Raw genomic sequence first — 12,130 nt, 5'->3', positions numbered from 1 at the left:
GGCCCACGATGTTGCGCCGACCAGTTAAAAAACAATGACCCTCTAACCTAAACCAAACCCTTTCCATCCATAAACCTATCCACGGATCTCTTAAACGCCCCCAAACTAGGCGCATTTACAACTGCAGCAGGCAGGGCATTCCAATCCCTCACCACCCTCTGGGTAAAGAACCTACCCCTGACATCCGTCCTATAACTACCACCCCTTAATTTAAAGCTATGCCCCCTCGTGCTAGCTTTCTCCATCTGAGGAAAAAGGCTATCACTGTCCACCCTATCCAAACCTCTAATCATCTTATATGTTTCAATAAGGTCCCCTCGCAGCCGCCTTCTTTCTAACGAAAACAACCTCAAATCCCTCAGTCTCTCCTCATAGGACCTCCCCTCCATACCAGGCAACATCCTGGTAAACCTCCTCTGCACCCTCTCCAAAGCCTCCACATCCTTCCTATAATGTGGGGACCAGAACATAGAACATAGAACATAGAACATTACAGCGCGGAACAGGCCCTTCGGCCCACAATGTTGCGCCGACCAGTCTTATTTTTAAAAAAAAACATTGACCCACTAATCTAAACCACTCCCTTTTCGTCCATAAACCTATCCACCAATCTCTTAAACGCCCCCAAACTAGGCGCATTTACAACTGCAGCAGGCAGGGCATTCCAGTCCCTCACCACCCTCTGGGTAAAGAACCTGCCCCTGACATCCGTCCTATAACTACCCCCCCTTAATTTAAAGCCATGCCCCCTCGTGCTAGATTTCTCCATCCGAGGAAACAGGCTATCACCATCCACCCTATCTAAACCTCTAATCATCTTATATGTTTCTATAAGATCCCCTCTTAGCCGCCTTCTTTCCAGTGAAAACAACCCCAAATCCCTCAGTCTCTCCTCATAGGACCTCCCCTGCATACCAGGCAACATCCTGGTAAACCTCCTCTGCACCCTCTCCAAAGCCTCCACATCCTTCCTGTAATGTGGGGACCAGAACTGCACACAGTACTCCAAGTGCGGCCGCACCAGAGTTGTGTACAGTTGCAACATGACGCTGCGACTCCTAAATTCAATCCCCCTACCAATAAACGCCAAGACACCGTATGCCTTCTTAACAACCTTATCTACTTGATTCCCAACTTTCAGGGATCTATGTACACATACACCTAGATCCCTCTGCTCCTCCACTCTATTCAAAGTCCTCCCGTTAGCCCTATACTCAACACATCTGTTATTCCTACCGAAATGGATTACCTCACACTTCTCCGCATTAAACTCCATCCGCCACCTCGCGGCCCAGCTCTGCAACCTGTCCAAGTCACCCTGCAAACTTCGACACCCTTCCTCACAATCTACCACACCTCCGACTTTGGTGTCATCAGCAAACTTACTAATCCACCCAACTATACCCTCATCCAGATCATTAATAAAGATTACGAACAGCAGTGGCCCCAAAACAGATCCCTGAGGCACACCACTCGTAACCGAACTCCATGATGAATAATTACCATCAACCACCACCCTCTGTCTCCTATCTGCTAACCAATTCCTGATCCAAGTACCTAAATTACCACCAATCCCATACATCTGCATTTTCTACAGAAGCATACCATGGTGAACCTTATCAAACGCCTTACTAAAATCCATATATACCACATCTACTGCCTTACCCCTATCCACCTCTTTGGTCACCTTCTCAAAGAACTCAATAAGGTTAGTAAGGCACGACCTTCCCGCTACAAAACCATGCTGACTATCTCTAATCAATTCATTACTCTCCAAATAACTATAAATCCTATCCCTAATAATTCTTTCTAAAACCTTGCCCACTACAGAAGTAAGACTCACTGGTCTATAATTCCCAGGGAAGTCTCTGCTCCCCTTCTTAAACAATGGGACAACATTCGCTGTCCTCCAATCTTCCGGTACTATACCAGAGACCAACGACGACCTGAAGATCAGAGCCAGTGGCTCTGCAATCACCTCTCTTGCCTCCCATAGAATCCTAGGGTAAATCCCGTCTGGACCAGGGGACTTATCTATTTTCAACCCATCTAGAATATCCAACACATCCTCTGTATCAACTACAATACTTTCTATTTTACACCCCTTCACCTCAGTGACCTCCTCAGCTACATTCATATCGTCCTGCGTGAACTGCACACAATACTCCAAGTGCGGACGCACTAGAGTTTTGTACAGTTGCAACATGACGCTGCGGCTCCTAAATTCAATCCCCCTACCAATAAACGCCAAGACACCGTATGCCTTCCTAACAACCCTATCTACTTGATTCCCAACTTTCAGGGATCTATGTACACATACACCTAGATCCCTCTGTTCATCCACACTATTCAGAGTCCTACCGTTAGCCCTATACTCTACACATCCGTTATTCCTGCCAAAGTGAATTACCTCACACTTTTCCGCATTAAACTCCATCCTCCACCTCTCGGCCCAGCTCTGCAACTTGTCCAAGTCTCCCTGTAGACTAAGACACCCTTCCTCACTATCTACCACACCTCCGACTTTGGTGTCATCAGCAAATTTACTAATCCACCCAGCTATACCCTCATCCAGATCATTTATAAAAATTACAAACAGCAGTGGCCCCAAAACAGATCCCTGAGGCACACCACTCGTAACTGAACTCCATGTCGAATACTTACCATCAACCACCACCCTCTGTCTCCTATCCGCCAGCCAATTCCTAATCCAATTTCCTAAATCACCCTCAGTCCCATACATCTGCAATTTCTGCAAAAGGCTTCCATGGTGAACCTTATCAAACGCCTTACTAAAGTCCATATATACCACGTCAACTGCCTTACCCCCATCCACCTCTTTGGTCACTTTTTCAAAAAACTCAATAAGGTTAGTAAGGCACAACCTACCCTCCACAAAACCATGCTGACTATCTCTAATCATTTCATTACTCTCCAAATAACTATAAATCCTATCCCTAATAATTTTTTCTAAAACCTTGCCCACAACAGAAGTAAGACTCACCGGTCTATAATTCCCGGGGAAGTCTCTGTTCCCCTTCTTAAACAATGGGACAACATTCGCTATCCTCCAATCTTCTGGCACTATACCGGTGACCAACGACGACCTGAAGATCAGAGCCAGAGGCTCTGCAATCTCCTCCCTTGCCTCCCAGAGAATCCTAGGGTAAATCCCGTCCGGCCCAGGGGACTTATCTATTTTCAAACCCTCAAGAATAACCAGCACATCCTCCTTATCAACTGCAATTGATTCCTGGCTTGGCTCACTGTCTGTGTGGAGTTTGCACATTCTCCCCGTGTCTGTGGCATTTCCTCCGGGCGCTCCCGGTTTCCTCCCACAGCCTGAAACACGTGCTGGTTAGGTGCATTGACCCAAACAGGTGCCAGAATGTGGTGACTAGGGGAATTTCACAGTAACTTCACTGCAATGTTAATGTAAGCCTTACTTGTGACTAATAAATAAACTTTAACCTTTACACGTGATAACACTCTAGAGCTCTCTGAGGAAATTTAACAAGGTGTTCCTCAGACAGCTAACTCTTAATGTTGTTGACTATGGACAGAAAGGACTGAATAAACATAAACATTCCCAGAACAATCTTGTTGCTCACTCTGGGTCATAATACAGGCACTGCTAGTGAAGGGAAGACAGCAGAATGGATGTCAAATGGGATGGTTATACTCCTAGACTACAAATCTAGAGAACCAGAGCGCAAACCCATCTCTGCAGTTTCAGAATTTAATTTCAGTTTTAAAACATTGTGTAATAAACACATTGTCAAAGTGACCATAAAAGTAGTCAGATTGCGGTTAAGAACCTGACTGGTTCATTAATATGCTGCAGGGTAGAAGGCTGCATTCTTAAATAGACAGTATTCCTGCCATCAAGGTGCTAATCACTCAAAATCTGCTCCGCTGGCAAGGCATCAGGTTCACAGGACTGACGCCAACCAGACTCCTGAAGCAAACTCTTCACCACCTCCCCTAACCCCTGGCTCACACTCTGGCCATGATGTGGAGACGCTGGCGTTGGACTGGGGTAAACACAGTAAGAAGCCTGACAACACCAGGTTAAAGTCCAACCCATTTATTTGATAGTAAACTCACAAGCTTTCGGGGTTTGCCCCTTCGTCAGGTGAATGGAGAGTTCTGGCCTCAGACAGGGCATATAACAGCACAGACAGTTTACAGATTACTGATTAGAATGCGTTCTCCAAGGCGGCCTTCACGACACACAACAGCGCAGAGTCGCTGAGCAGAGACTCATAGCCAAGTTCTGCACACATGAAGACAGTCTCAACCGGGATCTCAGGTTCATATCACACTATCTGTAACCGCCATGACTTGCCTGAACTTGCAAAACCTCACTAACTGTCCTGTCTGGAGACAATACACATCTCTTTAACCTGGGCTTAATGCTCTTTCCACTCACATTGTTGGCATCTTTAAGACTTGAATAGCAGGTTAGTTGTAAAGGCTTGCATTCTAATCAGTAATCTGTAAACTGTAATATTCAGTTATATAAAACTACAATACACAGACTTACAGCCTCCTGACTGCCAGTCCAATTGGAACAGAAACCTGAGCTCACCAGGGGGGAAATTCCCTCCCCACCCTGCCCCCTGATTGGCTCACCAGGTCACATGACCCTTAACTCTGCAGCTGGATCCTTAAAGGGACAATCACCACGTTTAAAAGCTACTATTGAATCTGTGTCCGCAACCTGTCAGCCAATGTGTTTCAAATCCAAACCACTTGTCGTATAAAAGCACTTTTTCTCACGCTAACTCTGGTTCTTTTCCAACCACCTACAATATGTGCCCTTTGCTTATCAATTTTTGGAACCAGTTTCCCTTTATTTACTCTAACTAACCCCTTTGGAATTTTAGTAGGCGGCACGGCAGCACAGTGGTTAGCACTGCTGCCTCACAGCGCCAGGGACTCGGGGGTTCGATTCTCAGCCTGGGTCACTATCTGTATGGAGTTTGCACATTCTCCCCGTGTCTGTGTGGGGTTTCCTCCGGATGCTCTGATTTCCTCCCACATTCTGAAAGACGAGCTGGTTAGCTGCACTGACCCGAACAGGCGCGGGAGTGTGGCAGCTAGGGGAATTTCACAGTAACTTCATTGCAGTGTTAATGTAAGCCTTACTTTGCGACTAATAAATTAACTTTAAACACCTGTCTCTGTCAATTTTGCTGTGTTCCAAGAATAATCTCAGCTTCTCCAGTTTACTGTGTAGCTGCATTCCTTCACCCTAGAACTCTCCAGGAACTCTCTTGTGTACCCTCTCACGCTGTCATGGAGACGAGTTTGTAGCTGATTTTTACTTTATCAGCTGGAAACAGGAATTAAATTATTAAAAAGGCAACTTTTTGCAACAGGAAGAAAGTGACCTATGAATGTACAAATTAGGAGCAGGCATAGGCTGCTTGGCCCCTCTAGCATCCTCCGCCATTCAGTAAGGATGACACGGTGGCACAGTGGTTAGCAATGCAGCCTCACAGCTCCTGGGTCCAGGGTTCGATTCTGGCCTTGGGTCACCGGCTGTGCGTTATATAAGTTAGGGGGATTGGCGGGGTAAATACAGGGTAAGTCTGGTTAAGAGTCAGTGCACTTGATGGGCCAAATGGCCTCCTGCTGCACTGTGGGGATTCTATGAAAGATGAAAGAATGGCAACGTATGTCCAAGTCAGTCTGATAGATTAGTGTGAACCTTGGAGGTGATGGCTTTCGGTTGACATTGCTGCTCTTGCCCTTCCCAGTGTCAGAGTCAATGCAGGGAAAGTATTGTTGAAGTAATCCTGCTGTGTTGCTATAACTTGTACCTACTGCATTCATAATGCACTAATGTATAGGAATGGACATCTGAGAAGCTAATTTTTTAAAAAGCTTTATGTGCAGCACCACATCACTTGAGTCTGCAACATCACGTCACCTAACTTCCCCATGTCTGCGTGGGTTCCCTCCGGGTGCTCCAGTTTTCTCCCACAGTTGAAAGATGTGCAGGTTAGGTGGATTGGCCATGATAAATTGCCCCTCAGTGTTCCAAGGTGTGTAGGTTAGATGGACCAGCCACGGGAAACGTGTGGGGTTATGGGGAGAGGGCCTAGGTAAGATATGCTGTCAGAGAGTCAGTGCAGACTCGATGGGCCGAATCACCTCTTCTGCACTGTAGTGATTCTATAAGATCATGGCTGATCTGATTGTGATCTCAACTCCACGTTCCGCCTAGCCCCGATCATCTTTGATTCCCTTTGGCTTCAACCTACATCAAGATGGCTACAACTAAATTACCCCATTGTACACAAGTCAAATTCAAATCCACACAGAGGAGACAGCAAATCTGCAAAACTCACCAAGGACAATGCGCACTGCCCCACACTCCCTGGGGACTGTGGAAGACTTTCCTTCCTGCTCTATTGAGAAAATATCTGTGGGAACCACCTACAGTAATCAACAACTGAAGATGAATCATTAAAAGGTTGATTGCTTGGACAAAAAGACAGCTCTCCAAGATGAGCTGCTTGAGGCATTTTTGTAATATACAATTACAGTTTGCATTATCGGCAGTTGGAAAGAGAAATTGGGTGACAAACAGGCTCTTCGGGTGGGATTTTATGGCCTTTCCTATCCCAAAACTGTAAAATCCCGCCTGAGGTCCATGGACCTTTCCATGGTCCACCCCTTGCCTGCTCTGGTTACCATGGTGGGCAGGATGGCAAAACCCCGGCCACTGTATGTGTTTAAATGTGTGCTTATAAGAATAGAACCAGCCTCAGTCAGTCTCCACACAGTTAACAGTCTGCAGGCTGCTAACTGTGCCCTATAACTGTGGCTTTACCACTCCTCCCCCCGTTTCCTTATTTATCCCCCTCACCCGAGTCATTCCTCTGTCTTCCCCTTTCCCTAACCCTAATCCTGCCTCTGTCTTTCCCCCTTCACGCTGACCCTGCTTCACAGTCAATAGCCTTGGCACAGATCTGAAAATGCCATCTGAGATGTCACTGTTAAAGGTGGGCAAAAGTAGTATCGATGTATTGATGGAGTGAAGCTCACCAGCTGCGTGCCACTCGGGTGCAGTCCCCTCCGCTGGCAGGGCACTCCGTTTGGAAGGGAACGCGGTTCCAGCAAGTTGTCTCCTTAATGAGGATTCCTCAGCTGCGAAAGTGGCTCCCCACAAGGATCAGTGGGAAAGTCCACCCCCTCCTTTAACCCACCCTCCCCCATCAAAATCAGGTGGGGGAAACTGATTTTTGCCAACATTACACAGTTTGTGTCCCTGCCCGCCACAATTCCTGCTGTTGGTGGGAATGGAAAATTCTGTCCGTAAAAATTCCAATACTGAAACGGAACGTGTAAGATAATGAAGGGGATGGATAGGGTAGAGGTAGAGAGATTCTTCCCACTTAGAAAGGATAGCAGGACTAGAGGGCACAGCCTCAAGATAAGGGGGGGGCAGTTTAGATCAGAGTTGAGGAGGAACTTCTTCACTCAAAGGGTGGTGAATCTCTGGAATTCTCTGCCCGTTGAAGTGGTGGAGGCTACCTTGCTGAATATATTTAAGTCACGGGTAGATAGGTTTCTGATAGACAGGGGAATTAAGGGTTATGGGGAGAAAGCGGGAAAGTGGAACTGATCCACTTCAGATCAGCCATGATCTCATTGAATGGCGGGGCAGTCTTGAGGGGCTAGATGGCCTACTCCCGCTCCTATTTCTTATGTTCTTATAACATTTGGTTAAACTGTCCCTGTTGGTGGATATAGTCCAGTTGAACTAAAGACTCAGATCACATTTACCTGCCATATTCATCCTCATCCATCTACTCAGTTTGAGCTTGTACTGTAATCCGGTTCCTCCCTCAGCCAGTGACACTGATGGTTAAACTCCACACTCTCAGGCTTGTCACTAATATAGCAATTACAATCTCTTGCTGCAGCTTCACCTCTTAGTGAGTCTGAATTTTCCACTGCCTGTAGTCTCCATCTGGTCACAATGCTCAGCTCTACAATGTCGTGTAATATTAGCTGCACATCAATCACCATCCTTTTCCCAATGGTCCATATGGTAACTGGCAAAATGATAGAGTTTCATTGCCAACCTCTTTGCTCAAAGGCTGTAACTGATCAGCTGATAGAACATTACAGCGCGGAACAGGCCCTTCGGCCCACAATGACTTGGTCATGACTTTTCACAAATGACAACTGAAAGGGTTTTACTCACTTCCCACAGTAACACAACAATCTTACTGTATGTTTGACTGAATAAATATTGGGAAATGCAGAAAGAGTACAGTACTATTCAAAACCTATTCAACCACAGCTAGGGTTTCTAAAGTGTCTTTAGTACAGTAAAACTCCCCCCTCCCCCAGGACTTTAAGTAAGGTAATAAAACAAAACCAGATGACATCCTCTGGCAAGTCAGAGGATGTCATAGGACAGCCCTCTCATCTCAGGAAGCAGCCAATTGAACCTTTGTTGTACCAATCCAAGGCAAGTATATCCATCCTTAGGTAAAGAGACCTAAGCTGTAGATAGCACTCCAGGTATGGGCTCACTAAAACACGCTATAATTACAATAAGACTTCCTTATGCTTATGATCCAGGTCTCCTGCAAGAATGGCAAACACGTCATTTATCTTCCTGGTTGCTTGTTGTACCTGCATGTTAACTCTCTGAGATCAAAGGGTTGCCTGATACATCCTGATATTCAGACTTACTGAGCATGGGTCCAATGCAATAGCTCCCCTTTCAGTGCTGATGGCCAAGTCCAACTTCAACCCCAGAATGTCCTGTGGGCAAATGATCTGCCTGCTTTGAGCTCTCAGTGAAGTTGCATTTTACCCCCATGAGTCCCTGCAGCACCCCACCCCCCCCCCATTCCCAACGTGCATTGACACTAAGGTTCAAGTTAGAATAGCAGCTGGTGAAGGTCCAGATAGCTGCCAGAGGTCAAGTGAAGGATGAATGGGCAAAGAGACCAAGTTAACATTTCATTTATTCAGTTCAGACATTCAGACATGATCAGTGGCTGAAAGGTTAGTTTAATGCGTTTGCACATGGGAAATGTGTGGGATTCCAGGGATAGACACAGTAAGAAGTCTGACAACACCAGGTTTAAGTCCAACCGATTTATTTGATAGTAAACTCACAAGCTTTCGTTCTTAAACTGGTGTTGTCAGATTCCTTAATGTGTCTACCCCAGTCCAACGCCGGCATCTCCACATCGTTACAGGGATAGGGCAGGGTAGACAGCCTGGGTGAGAGGCTCAGTCAGAGAGCTGGTGCAGACTTGATGGGCCGAATGGCCTCTTCTGCACTGTAGGGAATCTATGAATAAGGTTTGGCCACCAGATATACAGTGTGCAGTTCATGCCCTGGCACTTATGAATCAACTGTCGCCCACCTACGGTCAAATAAGACATGGCACTTTTACCCAGCAGGGGGAGAGGGTTCAAAGGAAACATGTGGGAAAAGTTTAGGCTTCACCGCAATTCCCAGTGTTAGAATTCTCCACCAATCAGCATCTGCCTCTCACTTCAAACAAGGCCAGTTAATCTTTTGCGTATCTACAGTCCAAACACTGTGCTCCATCACAGGGGTGAAGGGTCAGTTCCAACGAGGAGTTTGACACTGTTATCAGCAAAATCCGCAAGTCAGGGCCCCTTTATCTACTGGGAGCTTTCGATGCAATAGTGGGTGTGGATCGTGAGGCCTGGCCCCTCCTGCCTCGGACCTGATGGCCAGGGAAAGATCATTTCAGCTTTGCTGCTCCCGGGAGCTATCAGTGAGCAACACCCTCTTTCAGAACAAGCCATGTCACAAAGTGGGCTGGAGACATCCCAGGTCAGGGCATTGACACCAATTATACCTCTTCGTCACTAGATGTGGCTCTCTGAACTGCGTACTCTCAACACAGGCAGCTATCAGAGTGCTGAGTGACACAGTCACTCCCAGGTGTGCACCAGGGTTAGGAGGAAACTCTCAAAGTTTTATCATTCAAAGCAGTAATACCAGACCCCGATCAGTGTCAGCCGCTGCCTGCCCTATAAATATCAGCAACTCCTGAACAGACACATGCCAGCAGCATCCCTAATTAGAGTATAGAAACAGACAGAAACTTGGAGATACCATCTGCAACACCACACTCTCAATATATAGGAAGCAAGAGTGGGGAAGTGCTAACTAACATCACTGTGATGGAGCCTGTCATTAAGGCCAAGTGATCCACTCTTATTAACTAGAAAGAGAGACTGGTGTGAGAGGATTCTGAATGCACTAAAAGACCCTCAGTGTAAAGGCCAGCAGACTGCTAGACAGTGTGCCAATGATAACTGGCTACAGCCTTGCCAGAATATCCAGATATCTTTTGAGCCAGGGATCAAAAAGGCAACATGTCCATCTGCAAAGAAAACGGCTCCACTGGAAACAAAGGCAGGAAGGTCATCACCGACTGCAATAAACAGATGGGGAGACGGGTGGAACACTACCTCAAATTGTATTTGACAGAGATCATTGTCCTTAAGGGAGCACTCGGTGTTTTAGAAAATCTATCTGTCACGGCAGAGCTAGGTGTCAAAGTCACAGTGAAGGAGCTGAATAAAGCGAGTGACTACTTGTCATAGGCAAGTGTCCAAGTGCTGGTGCTCCAGAAGGATCCAGTACATTAAGGGTTAACCTGGGATTGAGTACAGTCCACCCACCGGTGATGTCAGAAGGCACCTGACCTAGAGCGACATGTCAGGACAGGCTACGGAGAGCTCTCTATACCTTTACCCCCGCATAGTGTACAGAGCTCAGTAATGTTAAGAAAAACTTCCTGCTAAGTTCACAAGACTATTTCATAGAATCTAAGCAGTATACTTCATAGAATCATAGAACCCTACAGTGCAGAAAGAGGCCCTTCGGCCCATCGAGTCTGCACCGAACACAATCCCACCCAGGCCCTACCCTCATATCCCTACATATTTACCCGTTAATCCCTCTAACCTACGCATCCCAGGACACTAAGGGTCAATTTTAGCATGGCCAATCAACCTAACCCGCACATCTTTGGACGGTGGGAGGAAACCGGAGCACCCGGAGGAAACCCATGCAGACACGTGGAGACTGTGACCTGAGCCGGGAATTGAACCCAGGTCCCTGGAGCTGTGAAGCAGCAGTGCTAACCACTGTGCTACCGTACTTCATGGGTAATACACGCGGTGGGTCGTGCGAGGGCTGCTCTTGGATGTTTCAAGAGTAGCCTAGTGGTTCACGTCGTTAGTGTACGCTTAAACTGGGCACCACGACAGCTCAGTGACTATCACTGTTTGCTGTGCAGACACATGGATTTGGGTCGGTGTCTGTGGGAGTTTGCGCATTCTCCCCGTGCTTGCGTGGGTTTTCTCCGGGTGCTCCGGTTTCCTCCCACACCCCAAAGATGTGCTCTTAGGCTGACTGGAGGTAATAAATTGTCCCTAAATTAGTCTCCCCTCAATCTGGTTTCCAACGTGGAGTGCTATTAGCGTAGACAAGGGTCACGGGTGGAAGAGGGAAGTCACAATGTTAAGGTGGCGGTGCGGGCTCGTTGGGCCGAAGGGCCTGTTTCCCGTGCTGTGTTGTTCTTTGTAACGAAAACTAAAGCAGACAGATGCTACACCAACTCAACTCAAGCATGAGAAATCAGCACTACCTCAACATCCACACCTACATATCTGTCGCTGCTGGAGGAAGGCTGTAGATTTAGTGTACAATGGAAAGATTGTGACTCTGTGCAAGAACAAGGGTGACCACAGTGACGACAACAACTATCGAGCCAACACCTGGCTGAGCATCGTGGGAAGAGTGCTTGCCCCTGTTGCAGGTCCCGGTTAAGCACATTTACCCCGAGTCCCAGTGGGCTTCCAGAGTTGCAAAGTCAATAACTTTTACCGCGGCACGATAGCACAGCGGTTAGCACTGCTGCTTCACAGCTCCAGGGACCTGGGTTCGATTCCCGGCTTGGGTCACTGCCCATGTGGAGTTTGCACATTCTCCTCGTGTCTGCGTGGGTTTCCTTCGGGTGCTCTGGTTTCCTCCCACAGTCCAAAGGTTAGGTTGATTGGTTGTGCTAAGAAATTGTCCCTTAGTGTCCTGGGATACGTAGGT

At 47.1% G+C, this 12,130-nt stretch overlaps 1 protein-coding gene across 1 annotated transcript in view; it reads right to left on the bottom strand.

Moving 5' to 3' along the window:
* The window catches only part of LOC145355584 (uncharacterized protein C3orf20-like), an 89,263-nt gene extending 81,217 nt beyond the window's left edge, over window positions 1-8,046 (bottom strand). The window contains exon 1 of the mRNA XM_080207835.1: window positions 7,947-8,046. Within this exon, the coding sequence (XP_080063961.1) occupies window positions 7,947-8,046 (100 nt within the window). The remainder of the gene's footprint in view (window positions 1-7,946) is intronic.
* Between the last annotated feature and the right edge of the window lie 4,084 nt (window positions 8,047-12,130).

This window comes from Carcharhinus amblyrhynchos, chromosome 19 (assembly GCF_965287045.1).
Source record: "Carcharhinus amblyrhynchos chromosome 19, sCarAmb.v2.hapA, whole genome shotgun sequence".
NCBI lineage: Eukaryota > Metazoa > Chordata > Chondrichthyes > Carcharhiniformes > Carcharhinidae > Carcharhinus > Carcharhinus amblyrhynchos.
Note: the sequence above shows the minus strand (reverse complement) of the source record. Positions and strands in the feature narration are given on the sequence as shown.